Raw genomic sequence first — 19,455 nt, forward strand, 5'->3', positions numbered from 1 at the left:
ATCTCCATATGTTGGTTCTGTGTAGCACCCATCTATTGTTAGGATGTCAAGCTTGTATACAATAGAAGAACCCTTTTTGGTGCTATAAAGAACCATCTACAGCACATTCTCCATCGATTGGAAGAACCCTTTAATGACGCAACGAACGCTTTAATCATGCAATGGATTCTTCGAGTGTTCATGGTTCTACACAGAAGCATTTTCTTTATTAAAGAACCCTTGAAGAACCATCTTTTTTGAGAGTGTAGTAAGGTAGTCATGCCCCTTTAAGAACAGATCAGCACTGGGCTTTTCAAACAGAACCGAGCGGTCACCTTTACACAGCACAGTGACGCAGGCATGCAGTAGTGATGTCGGACAGCGTGTTCAGCAGAACAGCTGAGCGCCAGATGGACGTGTAAACACGTGCGCACTGGTGCGAGTGGTGATTGATCACTGATCTACCTCGGACACGGTGCTGCAGCGCTCAGGTGAGGCTGCTACACTGTCCACTCTCAGAAACTGACCTCAACGTCTGTCCACTTCACTCCATGTCACTCCTGTCAACTACAGGAGACGCCCTCCGTCCACATCAGGGTCAGTCTGTGTGTGTGTGTCTGTGTGTGTGTGTGTGTGTGTGCGTGTGTGTGTGTGTCTGTGTGTGTGTGTGTGTGTGCGTGTGTGTGTGTGCGTGTGTGTGTGTGTGTGTGTGTGTGTGTGTGTGCGCGTGTGTGTGTGTGCGTGTGTGTGTGTGCGTGTGTGTGTGTGTGTGTGTGCGTGTGTGTGTGTGCGTGTGTGTGTGTGTGTGTGCGCGTGTGTGTGTGTGTGTGTGTGTGTGTGTGTGTGTGTGTGTCTGTGTGTGTGCGTGTTTGTGTGTGTGTGTGTGTGTGTGTGCGCGTGTTTGTGCGCGCGTGTGTGTGTGTGTGTGTGGGGGGAGGGGGTGTTTCTAAAGGTCACTTCTACTGTTTCACTCTCGCTCTGTCTGTCCTTCATTTGGGGTAACAGGCCACAACAAAAGAACCAAAACAACAGGAGCAGAAATTGGGGATGCACTGATATTAGGGTTGCATGATAAATCGTGTTTTTATCGTTATCGTCGATATAAGTTCTCGTGATAAACATATCATTAGAGTCCTTACATTACTGGCACAAACCATTACAATCCTGCTTCTCTGTGCTCGGACTGATTGTTTCTAAATTTCTGCAATAATTAAGTGGTTAAGATGTAAACAGAGTGGTTCAGATTGGTTTGATGTGAAACACTGTTCTAGATAAACTTACCGAGTCAGAACTGTTCACAGTGGTGGTGAAAGGAACCAGACGTCCACCTCTAAAAGCTCCCTCACAGAAAGTTCCTACATGAAATGGTTATGAATTCACTGCCTGATGACTGAGACACTGTTTTATGATAGTTTAGAGAACTTAAACTCCATTCATGGTGGAGGGATACATGCAGGGCGCTGTGAGGCAAAATAGTCCCCAAAGAAAACTTACTATTTCAGATTTTCCACTATTTTCCATCATCAACATTCATATAAACTCAGAAGACTCGTGTAGGTTCACTGGTGGTTCTGGATAGTAAATGTCTATATTTGTGTTGTAGTCATGGCGACGCCTGGTTCCTATCACCACCACTGTAAAGACATCTGTATTGGTAAGTTTCTCTACAATGAAACATTTCACAACAAACCACTCTGAATGACTTTGTTTACATCTCAACTACTGAACTGTACCAAAATTTTGAAAAGTCGGCGGAGTCCCCCTTTACAATGTCGCCATACCTCAGCTTTAATGGAGATTCAGCTCTAATCAGCTGCAGTAAAGGGGAAACATGCAGCACACAGGCGGCTCAGGCTCTACTGTTTCCTTTTAGCCAGCTGAGCTACTGAAGCTCGCTACCCTACGCCCCCTAGAGTCCTTCAAAATAAAAGTCCCGGACCAACAAAGAACACGGTGTCTAACTGCACTCAACCAAAAGCAAGAACAACATTCGTTTAAACACAACCCGGCGTTTCTGACGCCACAATATTTATGACTAAACAAAACAAAATGAAACAAGAATATTTATTTAGTATATTTTGCATAAGGTTAGGGTTAGGGCCAGGGTTGGGGTCAGGATTAGGTTTTGGGTTGAGGTTAAAGTGAGGGTTAGGATTAGGGCCAGGGTTGGGGTCAGGATTAGGTTTTGGGTTGAGGTTAAAGTGAGGGTTAGGATTAGGGCCAGGGTTGGGGTTTAGGTTTTGCGTAATGGAAGTAACATATTAGTAATGTATCAACAGAACATCTACAAGATATTTACTTCGGTGTGTTCACTGCTGCTACTTCACTGATATGTTGTTAATGCGTTACTGATAATCTGTTAAGAGTTTATTAATCATCTACAAAGGACCACTTCAAATAAAGTGTTACCTAAATGCTGTACTTCTGTAATGATAATGCAGGCAGATTTATGATCTCTACACACGGAGTAATCTCAGCTGCATTTCAAAAGGATTTGAGGTGAAATATAAATAAAGGTTCCTATTTTTAACTGTCTCTTTAATCCTGCAGTCTGAGAGCAGAGATTTGTCCTGAGAGTTAACCTCTGACCTATAAAAGGCTTCGAGCAGGAACCTTATCTGAGGACAATGGCTAATCAGAGACAACACCCTCATATCAGACTGGCTCGATGCAAAACATGAGGCTGGCATTAAGCGCACTGAGAATACGAGACACAAGGACGTCCGCGCTCTCCCTCTGCAAGGCCACCCGCCATCGCACAACACCGTAAACCAACGCAGGGGCTGCAGCACATCCGCAAGACTGCAGACCACACAAGAGCAGTGAAGGTCACGGCAGAGTTTAGTCTAGGTTTCAACAGAATTCGCTGTTCTGAGAGTCACCAGCAGCTCCAGCACACTGCACGTTTCATCAGACCGGTCTGTTAAAGGGGAACTCCACTGATTTCACAAAATTTCTCCATTACGCGGTTAGGATGTGGTTTGGTTTAAAACCAGTCAGAATTGTTCACAGTGGTGGTGAAAGGAACCAGACGTCCACCTCTAAAAGCTCCCTCACAGAAAGTTCCTACATGAAATGCTTATGAATTCACTGCCTGATGACTGAGACACTGTTTTATGATAGTTTAGAGAACTTAAACTCCATTCATGGTGGAGGGATACATGCAGGGCGCTGTGAGGCAAAATAGGCCCCAAAGAAAACTTATTATTTCAGATTTTCCACTATTTTCCATCATCAACATTCCATATAAACTCAGAAGACTCGTGTAGGTTCACTGGTGGTTCTGGATAGTAAATAAAATGTCTATATTTGTGTTGTAGTCATGGCGACCCCTGGTTCCTATCACCACCACTGTAAAGAAGCCTGAACCATTTCACACCAAACCACTCTGAACCTCTCTGTTTACATCTCACACATTTAATTATGCAGAAAGTTTGAAAATTTGGTGGAATTCTCCTTTAAGAATACCACAAGGTGTCAAAATTTGCAACAGATAGCTGATCTGAGGTTAGCCCATTAAGCCACTATCTTATTTATTTATAATAATGATTTTCCTCATATTGCTTATTAAACAGTTTTATTAACATTAATTTATTCAATTATTTTGCAATACTTATACATCTATTTTAATCATACATGATGCTTTTACAGACAAAAACACTTCTCGCCAGAATAAATGACTTTGGACAATGTTTTTAAATGACTTTTGCACAAAAACAAACTTTTTTCTATTTTTATTTTTTTACATGCTTTGAACACAGCAGACGCTTTTGACATTATACGAAAATTTAATTAAATGAAACATTAAACATTAAACGAAACTGCTCAGAATGAGTTAGAATATGCTCAGAATATGCATTTTTATATCTGCATATATGCATTTCTATCTCTGTGCATTTTCTATCTTAAATATTTTGAGTGTTATCAAATCTTTAAACTGCTTGTTTCAGTTGTTAAACTGTGCTGGTCTGGCTGAGTGACTAATTGCACCACCTGACTTTTCAGACTAATTTCACATTAAAAAGGCATCTACTTAGACACCCATATAATCCTCCATCCTTCAACTTTTCACATTTTCCTAAATAAATAAACATTACTATAGTAATTCCACATTTTCATGGTTCTCCTGAGGTCAGACCTGACATGGTAAACGGAACCGTTCTAACTACGACTCAAACATCACATTTTTACTAAATCTGTGACCTTGGCATTGCACCATGAAGATCACCCCGGCCCCTCTTTTGTAAAGGCATGTCAAAATAAAAGTCCTTTGTTTTTGGTTGTGCCGCCTGACATTTGAGGAATTGAGCACTTTTAAAGTTACCTTATTTTGCAACATGGTTTGTATTTTTAAAGTTTTCAAAAATAAACTATTTTATTTAGAATTTTATAAGTAAATTACCTTTTTTTCGAGTTCACTTAATCAACATATATGGTTAGACGACCTGATATTTTTAGACTTATGAAGGCAAAAAGACGCTAAAATGAATTTTATATAGATGCACTGAAAACCTTCACATAAAAGAAACATTGTTGAATGATCTGATAGATGTTGTGTATTTATTAAATTATTTTTTGGGAAAATAATGTACTTGTACAGAAAAAAATGCACGTCACATCAATGACCCATATAAAAACATCTAGAGGAGAAGACGATGTTGTGCCTGAACTGCAGAACAGGAAGCAGATTCTGTACTTTTCCATTTTTAGAAGGACATAACAGGGTCAACACAGATAATGAACGCGTGGAGACGCTTCATTCCAGTCATTCCATAAACAAGCCGGGAAACAGAGCTTCGCTTTAAGAGCCGCACCGAACTCACGCTGACGTGTGTCAACACAACAGAACACGAGCGCTAAAACTACTCTCTTAAAAAGACGGTTCTTCAAGGGTTCCTTAGTAAAGACAGGGGTTATATATAGAACCATGATCACTCAAAGAACCATTTGCATGAATAAAGGGCTTTTTGCATGGTGAAATGGTTCTTCAGACTGAGGTAGAATGTGTTGTATAAGGTTCTACATAGCAGCACAAAGGGTTCTTCCACTGTTACAAGCTTGACATCATAACAGCAGAATCTTTTTAGGTGCTATATAGAACCCTTTTAACACATTCACCACTTCACCATGCATAGAACCTTTTATGCATGCAAAGGGTTCTTGGAGTATCCATGGTTCTACACAGAACCATTGTCTTTACTGAAGAACCCTTTGAAGAACCGTCTTTTTTAAGATTGGAAAATTACATGCTAGTATTCTGCAGTAGAGACGAAGGGATTGATCGTCTATGTATCGACGATCAGACGATGTTCAGCCCAAATATGTGTTCAGCAATTAGCACAAGAGCTGATCGGCAACGTAGAACATATGAGCCATATTTCGCCTGTGGTGCCAGAATGCTGCACTATTTAAGGTGGAACGTGGAAAATGGAGCAGGAAGCTGGCGAACAGGACGCAAACTGAGCCTCGTACCTTTCACTGACGAAAAACGTTTATCCTGAAGTTCATTATTACATATGTGGCTCTAATTTCGCTGTAAACTCGCTGTAGAGCTCTGAGTAACGCAGTTTGTTGTCAAAGCTGTGAGGACTCGTTTCTGTTAGCACGTTAGCATCCAAGCGCTAATCTCAGCTTAGCTTGCGCTGCACTAGCTTCATGACCCGCAGCTTTGACAGGGACTGAAAATAAAAACAAGACGCAGAACTAAAATTCAAATACATTTCAGATTCAAATTAAACAGGCATCGACTTAGACACCCGCAGAAACCTGTGTCCTTCAACTTTAGTCTATACTTACATTTTTTCAATGCAAACATTAATATAATAATTCCACATTATTATAATAATTCCACATTATTATAATAATTCCACATTTTTGTCCAGGTCAGACCATCTGACATGGTAAACTGGTAAACACGGTAAAAAGTGTTCGTATATCAGCCCTTTTAGTCTTTCCAGTACCTTTAAAAACCCATCCGTGAAGCAGGAGGGCTGTTCTGTCCGGTTAGCTGCGCCGGTTGTGAAGCCTCCGGTTATATCGAAACACCAGTTACTTTACTCGCTGTGTGGATGTTCACTCTAACATCATGGTATTTGTACAGAGTTTTTGAAGTTTTCTGACCACGAAGATCAAAAAAGTGCCGTTTGCCCTCTGCACCTTTAAATGTGGCATCCAGCACCGCCCTCGACCGGTATCGGCTATTGGCCAAATGTGCTGAAAGGCAATCGGTATCGTTATTGGCCCCAAAAACACTGACCACTCCATCTCTATTCTTGCAGTGTTTTGTTTCAACACAATGCCAATATTTTGATATTTGGGCCACGGAAAGCAGCACAAATGACTTTTTTTTAAAAATCCCATAAGCTTAGTTTGGCTTAGATCAGGCATGTCAAACAGGGGAGCTTCTGAGCCAAAGAGCTGCAGATATCAGCGTTTACCCTCATCGAACACTCTAAATTCAGCTGATTAAGGTCTCGCTAATTAGCCGATGAGCTGCATCAGGTGTGTTTAATGAGGCTGAGTGCTGAAGTCTGCAGTGTTTTGGCCCACAAGGACTGGATCCTGACACACGTGGCTTAGTTTGATGTCCTGTGTTTAAAATAAAGGGGTCACTAAGGCTGTTTGTCCATTTGCTCTGTGAGGTCGGTACGTTTGGTCGAGTGTGAAAGCTGTTTTCGAGCTGGGAGCGGAACAGAGAACCGAACTCTGGTCCTCCTGACGTCGGTGGTCTGAGGGAACTCTGGTGGGTCCGCTGTGCGTGTGGAAGCTCTCTGCTCCCGGCGCCGCGTGTGGGGCTGCGTGATTGGCTCATTCTGTAATGTAACTGCTTCCATTTATTGCGTCACTTCCCTGTCGGAGTGTGGTGATGGGGAGAGGACGGCTGTGGACAGAAGGAGCTGCTCGATTGTTTGTGTCCAAGGAAAATAATAAACAGCAGCAAACGGATGAAGCTGCTGACCATCCTGCACACCTGACCACAGAAACGTGATGCATGGAACTGTATCCACGGTTCGGATGGAGTTCTTGTGTGTGAAAGCAAACCAGTGATCATGAGCCCCGCCCCCAAACAAGCCCAGAATCGGTCCTGGGTGCGGACTCGACCGTTCGGGACGAGTGAGAAAACAGCCTAAAACATAAAGCACGGTTGAGCTTTTAACGTAAAAGGAAACAAATAAAATGATTAATATTGACAACAAATAGAAAATAGAAAATAAAATAACTGATAAGCCAAAAAAGGAACGATTAATACATGGTTTTTCGTTGGAGGAGCCCGATTATTAACACGCAGCTCCAAAACGGCTCACTTTCAGATGCCCTGAAGCCCAAACTGCGCTGTGAGGGAGCAGAATATAGCTAGTGTGGGCTTGATATAATAGCACGGCTGGATTAGTCATATTGTGCAACCGAGCTGCCCTCGGCTCTGTTTATTCTGATGATGTCACGTCTTTGGGCGGGAGAAGTGTGGGGGGGGGGCACTTTTGGCCGAGAACACCAGCACATTCACTTTTTCCAGCTTGAGGCTGAACGCAGTGTGCCAGACTGCCCGTTGGTTGTGGTTGTGATGTCACAACATGTGGATGTTTGGTTGCTCCTGAATGACAGTTCGCAAACTGAGGTTTACATCAGGGCAATATGACAATATATATCGCTATAGTGATAAATTATGTCACAATACACATATATCGTATATCATCAGTGCTTCTAGACACTGACCAACTGCAAAATTAGTCCTGTTTAACCGAATTTAGTGCCAAGTATTGGATAAAAATCACAATTTGACAGTATTATTTTAAATGTAGCACTGCTGGCTCTTTTTTCTCTGTTCCAACTGTCTAGATGTCTGAAAACACAGACACAGTGTGATATCGTGTGTTGTGAAAATTTCTTGAAATATCGTGATATTACATTTTTGCTGTATCACCCAGCTCTACTCTTAAAGAAGGCGGTTCTTTAGAAAAGAAAATGCTTCTATACAGAACCATGAAGACTCAAAGAACCATAGCATGCAGGGTTCTTCAGACTGATGGAAGCCGTGTTGTCCGTGTTCGTGTTCTATATATAGAACCTTATGAAAAGGGTTCTTCTACTGTTACAAGCTTGAACAGCAGAACCCTTTTGGTGCTGTATAGAACCATCAATCTGATAAACACTTTCATGATGCCTAACCCTTTATTCATGCAAAGGGTTCTTTGAGTCTTCATGGTTCTATATAGAAACATTTTCTTTACTAAAGAACCATCTTGAAGAACCATCTTTCTTAACATTGAAGAACACCAGCATATCCACGTTTTCCGGCTTTGAATGCTGCCGGTTAGCTGTGGTTGTGATGTCACAGCACATGCGTGTTTGACTGTTTCTGATTGGTCTACTTCATTTACAGGCTGTTCACAAACTCTGCGCTATTATGTTAAAGAGGAACATCACTGTTTTTTCAACATTTCTGCACAATTTAATGGCTGAGATCTGAACAGTCATTGATCTGAAATGGTTTGTTGTAGAGAAAACTGAAAAAAGAATGCTTAAGGAACCATTCTGCCGAAGGGGTGGGCAACGTGGCGATATTTTATCAATATCGTGACAATTTATTACGCATTACACTTTTTTCAACATAACAAGTACACTGTCAGTACTTGTAGACGCTGATCAACTGCATTTTCATTATAAAGAGAGCAACATTAATCCTGTTTAACTACATTTAGTGCAGTGAATGTTGGAAAAGCATTGAAAATCATTGCAATTGTAGATTATTATTATTATTATTATTATTATTATTATTATCATGTGGCACTACAGGTTCTATTTTGTCTGTTCCAACTTATTAAATCTCAGATAAACTAAGTATTGTGTATTGTGATAATGTCTAGAAGCATCGCAATACAATATTTTTGCCATATCGCCCACACCCCTAGGTGGACGTCTGGTTCCTATCACTGCCATTGTTGATAACTTGCAGGGTAAGTTTCTCTAGAACGGAGTGTTTCACACCAAGCCACTCTGAACGACTCTGTTTACATCTTAACCAATTAATTATGCAGAGATTTTTAAAAATGGATTGAATTATCCTTTAAACTGCCACACTTATAACTTGCTAAGATGATGATAATTGAAGGCTCAGACAAATCGAAAACTGCAGCTTTAATATGAAAATGATTTCAGCAGCACAGAATGAGTAAATCTAAGAGCTCTGATTCATTACACCTTTCCACACAGCTTTAGGGTGGAAAATCCCCAACAAACAGGGCGGCACTTCAGGCCAAAGTTAGACGCAGTGATGACTGACGTGCTGGAGGCGACTAAACGCTGAGCTGTCAGTCTTTTGCATATTACCGATGCTGAAGGGGGTATTTTAGTTCTGAGTGCACAAACGTGGCGTTCGGGATTCACTTTCATTTTAAATGAGAAACGAGCTGCCACACCTGCACTTAGCAGCCCGGCTGAGTGGCTGGATGGGTGTGGACCGAGCGGAGCTCACTGATACGTTAACCTTCTTCATATTTTAATCAGTTTGACCTGTTTACCTACTGAAACCCACTTCCACCCCCGGAGGAAAACATACAGCCATTTAGTACATCATAATAGTGAGAAAGTTTTACACGATTATGACTCAGTATCTCATGATCATGACTTGCTATCTCATAATAAAATACGATATAAAAACATAATAACTTATTATGTCACAATTGTGACTTAGTATTTCATAATTGTGACTTTCTCATAATAATAAGACTCAATGACTTAGTATTTCATAATGACTTACTATGTCATAATTCTGACTTTGCATATCATAATTTTATGACTTAGTATCTCATAATAATGAGATTCAATCTCATAATGACTTAATATTTCACAGTAATGACTTACTATGTCATTATTATGACTTAGCATATCATAATCATGACTTAGTACCTCATAATAATGACTTACTATGTCATAATTGTGACTTAACACCTCATAAGTATGACTTTGCACCTCATAAGATTCAGTTTCATAAGCATGACTTAATATCTCTAAGTGACTACTTGCTTTCTCATAATATTGAGATTCAATCTCATAATTATGACTTGATATTTCATAGTAACAACTTACTATGTCATAATTAAGACTTAAAACCTCATAATCATGACTTATTTTCCCCCAATAATGACTTACTTTCTCATAATAATAAGATTATATTAGTATCTCATAATTATGACTTGGTAACTCTTAAGTACGACTTACTTTCTCATTATGATGATTTACAATCTCATAGCTACGACTCAATGACTTAGCGTCTAATAATAATGACTTTGTTTCTTGTAATTATGACTTTGCATCTCATAATGATGATATACTTGGTATCACATAATAACACAATATTTCATACTGAAGACTTACTATCTCATAGTTATGACTCAATATCTCAATTATGACTTACTATCTCAAGTATGACTTAGGGTCTAACAATAATGACTTACTTTCTTGTAATTATGACTTCGTATCTCATAAATATGACTTGCTATCTCATAATAATGATGATAAACTTAGTATCACATAATAATGACTTAATATATCATACTGAAGACTTAGTATCTCATAGTTACGACTCAATATCTCATAATTATCACCTAGTATCTCAAGTATGACTTAGCGTCTAATAATAATGACTTATTTTCTTATAATTATGACTTTGTATCTCATAAATGACTTGCTATCTCATAATAATGATGATAAACCTAGTATCACATAATAATGACATTTCATATTGAAGACTTACTATCTCATAGTTACGACTCAATATTTCATGATTATGACTTAGTATCTCAAGTATGACTTAGCGTCTAACAATAATGACTTACTTTCTTGTAATTATGACTTCGCATCTCATAAATGACTTGCTATCTCATAATAATGATGATAAACTTAGTATCACATAATAATGACTTAGTATTTCATACTGAAGACTTACTATCTCATCGTTACGACTCCATATCACATAATTATGACTTAGTATCTCAGGTATGACTTAGCGTCTAATAATAATGACTTACTTTCTTGTAATTATGACTTCGCATCTCATAATAATGATGATATACTTAGTATCACAAAATAACACTTAATATTTCATACTGAAGACTTACTATCTCATAGTTAGGACTCAGTATCTCATAATTATGACTTATTATCTCAAGTATGACTTCGCGTCTAATAATAATGACTTACTTTCTTGTAATTATGACTTCGTATCTCATAAATATGACTTGTTATCTCATAATAATGACTGTCATAACTGACTTGGTATCTCATAACTGATTTATTAAGTAATTAGTACGAGATATTAGGTCACAATTACGACATACTAAGTAGAATCTAAGTAAATACGGAGCACTTATTATTATTATGACTTACTAAATAGCTATATATTTTCTCCTGTGGAGGAAAGGAGCATCCACAGGTTTACAGCAGCGCTCGGTCAGATACTGAAGGCTGGAGCTCGGACAGTGATGTACTGACCGCTGATCTGCTCGGAGGAAAGAGAGAAATTAAACTTTTTTAGCCACCCTGGTGGGGAAAGCGGAGTTCTAGCTTTCAATTTCCTGACAGACAAGTGAACAGAAAAAGCAGCGCTTTCAGTTTTGGTTCTGAGGCGAACACGATGCTAAGCGCTACGTTAGCAGCGATGTCGTTAGCTATCGTTAGCTAACGCGGCTAACGCCGCGGCGACCGGCCAATCCTTCAACCCGCTGGATTTTAAACTGCCGCCGGGTTTTGGGGGGGCTGTAGCCGGCTTTCACCCCCCGTGTCCTTTCAGGCTTGGCTCCACCTCACACCATTACAACGGCTTCTTATTCGCCCGCGTCCTGTTCGAATTTTCCCGTTCCACCTTAAATGGTGCAGCAGTTACATTAGGGCGCCCGAGGCGCCCTAATGTAACTGCTGCACCATTTAAGGTGGAACGGGAAAATTCGAACAAGACGCGGGCGAATAGGAAACCAACTTCAGCCTCGTCGCAATTCAGCGACCCTGCTTTTAATACCAGAGCGGTTCTGACTAAAAATGTGAGCTGAAATACAAAAATATGGGCTTTAAAATCTTTCAAACTGACCTGCCATCCCTGCCCGGCCTACACCGCTCAACGTGACGGCCTCGGAGGATGAAACCACCTTGCCCGCTTCATCATTCACTCACCGGCCGACCGAGAGAGCAGCCGCCCAGCCCGGAGCGCCGAAACCCGCCGAGCAGAAACGAACCGAGGCTCACTCACCTTGTAGGAGTCGGTGGCTAACAATATGTTGAAGTCTCTGCTCTCCATCTTCCCTTTACACTGGAGTCTCCGCCGTTGTCTCTCTCTCTCTCTCTCCCTCTCTGTATCACTGAGTCTCTCTCTCTCTCTCTCTCTCTCACTCTCTCGCTCTCTCTCTCTCTCTCCCTCTGTGTGTCTGGGTCTCTCTCCCTCTGACTCTCTCCGCGGGGAAACTCACAACCAAGCACGTAGTTACTGAAGGCCGAGCGCACGCGAGTGGGGGGGCGGGGCCAGATCGGGTTGCCCGCTCTATGATTGGGCGGCTTTCTGGTGACGTCGACGCGCGGGGCGGGGCAAAAAGGGGCCCAGGGCGGGACGGCTTCGATACTCGGGAGAGCTGTCAGGTGCCTCTCTGTCCACCTTAAATACACCGGTCAGGTATAACATTATGACCACCTTATCAGCTCCACTTACTATATAGGTGCACTTTGTAGTTCTACAGTTACAGACTGTAGTCCATCTGTTTCTCTGATACTTTGTTACCCTGTTCTTCAGTGGTCAGGACCCCCATGGACCCTCATAGAGCAGGTACTATTTGGGTGGTGGGTCATTCTCAGCACTGCAGTAACACTGACGTGGTGGTGGTGTGTTAGTGTGTGTTGCGCTGGTCTGAGTGGATCAGACACAGCAGTGCTGCTGGAGTTTTTAAACACCTCAGTGTCGCTGCTGGACTGAGAATAGTCCACCAACCAAAAATATCCAGCCAACAGTGTCCTGTGGGCAGCGTCCTGTGACCACTGATGAAGGACTAGAGGATGACCAACACAAACTGTGCAGCAGCAGATGAGCTATCGTCTCTGACTTTACATCTACAAGGTGGGCCGACAAGGTAGGAGTGTCTAATAGAGTGGACAGTGAGTGGACACAGTGTTTAAAAACTCCAGCAGCACTGCTGTGTCTGATCCACTCAGACCAGCACAACACACACTAGCACACCACCACCACGTCAGTGTTACTGCAGTGCTGAGAATGATCCACCACCCAAATAGTACCTGTTCTGTGAGGGTCCGTAGGGGTCCTGACCACTGAAGAACAGGGTAAAAGGGGGCTAACAAAGTATCAGAGAAACAGATGGACTACAGTCTGTAACTGTAGAACTACAAAGTGCACCTATATAGTAAGTGGAGCTGATAAGGTGGACAATGAGCGTAGAAACAAGGAGGTGGACTTAATGTTATGCCAGATCGGTGTATGTATATATGTATACATATAAAATGTATATGTATAAAAATAAAATAATTGAATGAATGAATGAATGAATAAATGCACACACATCTTCAAAGCCACTTATCCTATGCATGCATACGCATATATAAATATATACCTAAATATATATATATATATATATAAATACAAAAAAGTGGAAAAAATAGCCATCAGGTGCCTTTCTGTCCACCTTAAAAAACTATATATATATGTATATATATATATATATATATATATATATATATATATATATATATATATATATGCATACATACATAAATATATATATATATACATGTATATGTATGTGCATACTATATATGTATATATATATATATGTATATATATATATATATATATACATATATATATATGTATATATATATATATGTATATATGTATATATATATATATATATATATATACATATATATATATATATATATATAAAATCAGTGGGTTCATGGTCTAAATAGTCTCAACTGAATAGTGACCCCTGCAGGACAGACACATTTACAACGCCAATTCATCACTTACAAAATTCAATAAAAATACAGAAAATAAAATATAAGTAAGAATTTTCATATATTACATGCTTCCCCTTATTAGGCTGTAGGAACCTGATCTTAAGGCCTTATTCTCAACACAGACTGTGATGAGCTCCCACTTCGTGAGAGTGGATCACTAGTGAAAGTGATCAGCCTGGTTTGTGGAATGAAATGCTGCAAGTGGAGCTTCTTTCAAAAGTGACTCTCCGACATGCCACTGAGATGGAAATCTGAAAGTGTTTCAGTTAAAGGGCCGGTACCACGGAAAACTGAATTTTCCTTTTTTTTTCCCTTTTTTTCCCTCTTCATTATTATTATTATTATTTTTAACAAAACAGTCTGTCATAGTGTGTAAATACGGTTAGCAGCACGGTTTGTGTACACTGTATCTGTGACCTCACAAAAACACATTTACACATGCATTGTTTACAGTGCACTAATGTAAGTACTTATTAAAATGCAGTTCTGCTGTGTTCAGTTCTGTGTCTTTCTGTCTAGTTATCAGCTCTGGCTTTTGTTTTCTGGCAGTGTTTGAGCTCTGAGTGCAGTTTGGACCTGTTTGTGACAACAAAGCACTTCTGTAAGTTGCTCTAGAGTTTTCAGATTTACAGATCTGCTGCAGCTCATTGTAAAGTTTTTCAGAGGAATCCGGGCAGAGTTACAGTTTCTAGGCTACGAAGGACCAACTGGGTGAACCAGTCTGCTACAGCGCCACCCTGAGGCAGAGCAGTGCTGCAGCTCTAGTTAGTTAAGAACACCAGAGACAGAAGCTGATTGTGGGAGAAGCAGATAAGCAATAACAGCATAATATAATAAGTTTATTTTTAGGGATCCTTCAGAATTTTGATTGAGACATTCAGGAGGTCCAAGGGGTTAATCAGGGGGCCCCAGACCCCCCAGGACCCCCTGTATTTCGCACCTTGAGCTTACCGCAGTTTAGCTCCGCTCCACTCATGCTGAATTAAGTTATAAGAAGTTATAAGTTATGAGAAGATGTGTTATCAATACAAGACAGCCAATCAGAACAAAGCTCATTTACATACACCATTTTTAAAGGCCCATTAAGAATTGTAAGAGAGGTTGGAAAAATGCAGAAAGGAATTTTGGCTATTTTTGGTACCAGAACCACACAAATGTTATATGTAACGTATAGCGCGATTAAAGATAAGATCATCTTAACTCATTCTATTTTAAACTGAACTAGGATTTTAACAGGCCTTATAGTCACTAAATAGCGACCTCTGCAGGACAGACACATTCACAGCGCCAGTTCATCACCTAGAAAATGCAACAAAAAAAAAACGAAATAAACTATAAATAACATTAATTTTAAGGCCTGATTTTAAGGCCTAATTCACAAAACAAACTATGATCAGGTCCCACTTCACGAGAGTGGATCACTAATAAGAGTGATCAGCCCGGCTTCTGTCCCCCTCACTTCTCTGTGTTCATCCCTTCTTTTTCATTCCTCCTTCCTCCATCCCTCCATTCCAGCTCATCTGAGCGTTTCTAAACCTCCTGATATCTGTTGTCCCCAAAACATCTTATTTACCTCTTCCTAGTGTTCCTTAATTCCCTCTTTTCTTTTTCTTCTTTCTCTTTCTTTCTCTCATTGCCTTCTTTCATTTTTCCTTTCTTTCTTTTCCTTCCTTTTTTCTTCCATTCACTGTAAAAAATGCAGCTTTGAGTTCATAGAACTTGTAATATCAAATTTGTTTTACATTTGATTCAATAAACTCAATGTTTGAAGTTACCCTGGTTACTTTTTTAAGTTTAACAGCGTTCTCTCTCTCTTTTTCTTCCTTCCTTTCATCTATTTTTTCTTATTTCCTTCCTTCTTTCCTTTTCCTTAGGAGAAAAACAAGGTACAGGAAAAATTTAGGATACATTTTTTCAGTTCATAAACTCTGTAAAAATGATGCTGTTTTTTCACTTAAAAAAGTAACAATGTTACCTTGACATGTTCAGTTCATTGAACTTGTAACATTAAGTTGACAGAAGAGTAATTTGTGTTTTACAATGTTTAACTTATTATTTGAAGTTCTATGAACTCAGCATTTCAAGTTAACCTGGTTACTGACTGTTACAGTGTTTTTCCATTTTAAACTGAATAGGCATCTCAGTGTGGCTTCACAGTCTTAACAGGCCTTACTGTAACTAAATAGCGGCACCTGCAGGACAGACGCACTCACAACACCTGTTCATCAGAATCAGTAACGGAACCCATATGGAAAAAAATACATATTCCAAATGTATATATCAAATATATTTTTGCATGTGTGAAAATATAATAATAATAATAATAATAATAATAATAATGCATTTATCTGTATGTGTTATTATCTGTGTTCAGTTGAGTGTAATGAAGGTTCCAGATGTAACTAAACGTTCTTCTGTGATCTGCACTGTACTTTACATTAACCATGTACGTCTGCAGTCAGACTCTCACACACAATGTATTTCACATAAACAAGATATCAGATCATAACTGCATTTTCACAGAGTATCAATACCCACAACACTCGCTTCTGTCCTGATAAAGGATCATTAGATCAGATTTAAAATGAAGATACTGGAACACAAATTCATCTCTAAAGGTATCAGACGGTGAAGAGCATCAGACAGGATTCTGGATATTTTCATACATTTTCAGATGGATTTGATAAAAACATTTACATAGTTATTTTTGTACAATTCTGTGTGTAATGTGGACTGTTTTCCTCATGGTGCACTCTTTAAAAAGATGGTTCTTCAAGGATTCTTTAGTAAACAAAATGGTTCAATACAGAACCATGAACACTCAAAGAACCCTTTGCATCGTGAAAGCGTTCCTAAGAATGTGCTGTAGATGGTTCTATATAGAACCATTTTGAAAAAAGGGGTCTGCTATTGTTAAGATGTCAAGCTTGTAACAATAGAAGAACCGTATTGGGTGCTATATAGAACCCTTTTCAAAAACAGTTCTATATAGAACCATATGTAGCACATTCTCCATCGGTCTGAGGAAACACTTTCACAATGCAAAAATACATTTAATGATGTAAAGAGCTCTTTGAGTGCGTAGAGGAGAGCAGACACAACAACACGTTTAGTTTTGTGTGAAATAATTGTAAAAATATTAAAGTTGCAATAATCATGTTTTTATACAAGCAACATAAACATCTCTGCTACAAACCAACACTTGACCTTTGTTTGTAGCTCCTACTGTCCAGTACAACTCCACCCAAAATGAGGGAAGTGCAGTGTTCCAGTTTAGCCCATGGGTGGGTTCACTGTAACAGACAGAGGGTCAGTTTAACACCTGCTAGAAACATCTGATCAATCAGTGCAAACAGAGTATAATTCAAAATGATTCTGTGTTATAAGAAATACATTTTCCAGCTGTTCTGAATTATAAATTATCATCTATAAGACAGACAGACAGACAGATCGACTGATACACACATCAGATTATATATGGACACTGACTGAGTCTGTGAGTCAAACAATAACAGATTTATTTTAGTCCAGTAAATAAAAACATCAGTAAAATATGAACACTGTTTCTGAATAACTGCAGCTTTACCAGCTGATAATGTTCATTTCATTAAAATACTTATTAAAAAAAAATACTGACGTCTGAAAAACACTAATAAAGCAGAAGAAAATCACTGTTTTCAGAAGTTTCTCTTTTTCAGTTTAAAATCTGTGTAAACTGGAACAAAAGACTGAATGTGCTTTATTAGTCTTTGTGTACTGAAGGTACACAAAATGCTGGAACGCTGCACTGTTAGAAATAAAGGTTCTGTTCATTTCTCGCTCATCAAGGTACAAACAGTGTAAATGTTCCTCAAAGCTCCAACAGTGGTTTTAAGGTCTGATTGTGAACCTTAAATAAGTGTTTCCAGGTGAAAAGTTCGTATTTGTACCTTTTCATAACCGAATGTTTTAAACAGAACAGTAAAATAAAAGCCTGGAGACGAGACGGGGTGTGTGGAGTCAGTACAGCTTAGAACATATCATTTCAGTGGATTATGGTTCAGTTATGTTCCCTGACTAAAGGTACTGAGATGGACCCCTGAGGGTTCCACCTCAGTGACTAGAGGGGTTCTGCCCCAGTGACAGTTTAGTACCTTTATTTCTGAGAGTGTATGTAAGAACTGACCCTGCAGTGCGGAGGCTGGACTGAAGCCCAGCTGCACTGGCTGTGAGTTGGTCAGCTGCTTCTAAATGGTGCTGCACTGTAGAAACAAGATGGAGATTAAAGTGATAACAGGCTGGATTTTGTGATACAAACAGCTCAATAACTGAAAAAAAGACTTGCGTGCCCTGAAAACACTCTTTGGCTCAGATCTCTTTAAAATGCTGATGAATCGCTCTGGATTTTGGTGGGAGGCCGCGGCTAGGACATCACGCCGCTTCACTTTCTATCACAACATTAACAGTCGTGTTAAATTGTTCCCCTGTGTTAGGTTGTTCCCTGCGCTTCCCTACTTAACCATATTCACACACGCTGTTCATTAGGGGTGGGAATCTTTAGGCACCTCACGATTTGATTCGATTACGATTCAGAGGCTGCGATGCGATTATAAAACGATTATCGATGCATCTTTTTTTTCTATATAGCATTTATATTTTCTCACTGTGAGCTCAAGTTTCGAGTTCAAGTTTCAAGTTTATTTGTCACTTATACAACATGTCAGGACATTTATGCATTGAAATGCTTGTGGTGAGGCTCAGCTAATTTACTAATAAGTAAAAATAAAAATACAAGAAAAAACAACTGAAGTATATTAAATATACACAAAATATACACAGAATGTAGAGACAATATACAGCTTAAAGTGACTAAGTACCTCAGTGTTGTTATTTAAAGTGACTTGGTACTTTTAAAGCAAAGTATCTGTAATGATCCATAATGAATTTACTTCCAATATCTTTTATTAATAAATCAAATGGAAGTGATGTGGTTAGTGAACTGGAAGGCTCTCATTCACTGCTCTTGTTTGGAGCACGAGGAGCTGCTGCTACTCATCTGTGATAAAATGCGCAGTTACGGTGAAATAAGATCCAGTGGCCGTGAACGTCCACGCAGCGCGTTACAGCTATTCTACCCGTTTTCTTTAGTGATTTTATAACTTCGGTTTTGGTCTCGCTGTAGAGACGGGGGGGGGCGTTGCTGTGTCAGTAAAGTATCTTTGAGACGGGTCGTGTTAAACACAGTGCGAAAGCCCTGTTTCGCAACGACTGAGAACCGGTGTGCAGACTGCAGGTCACACAGCAGCGATGCGTTATTGACATTTATAAGCAGCGCAGTTGGTTTCCTGGTACGTTAAAACTAGAAAAAGTGGCGGAGCTGAAGTCGCTTCTCATTCGACTCCTGATCTAACCTGGCTTTAATGCAGAGGGAGCCGGTCGGATTTCTCACTCATCCAGTAGTGTTTTTGTTATGTGCCGCCACAG

General features: G+C 39.7%; 1 protein-coding gene across 1 annotated transcript in view; it reads right to left on the bottom strand.

Annotated features, from left to right (window-relative positions):
• Positions 1–12,413, bottom strand: part of nampt1 (nicotinamide phosphoribosyltransferase 1) — a 50,981-nt gene extending 38,568 nt beyond the window's left edge. The window contains exon 1 of the mRNA XM_036577781.1: positions 12,221–12,413. Coding sequence (XP_036433674.1) covers positions 12,221–12,268 — 48 coding nt within the window. The 5' untranslated portion in view covers positions 12,269–12,413. The remainder of the gene's footprint in view (positions 1–12,220) is intronic.
• Between the last annotated feature and the right edge of the window lie 7,042 nt (positions 12,414–19,455).

Source organism: Colossoma macropomum, unplaced genomic scaffold (assembly GCF_904425465.1).
Source record: "Colossoma macropomum unplaced genomic scaffold, Colossoma_macropomum, whole genome shotgun sequence".
Lineage (NCBI taxonomy): Eukaryota > Metazoa > Chordata > Actinopteri > Characiformes > Serrasalmidae > Colossoma > Colossoma macropomum.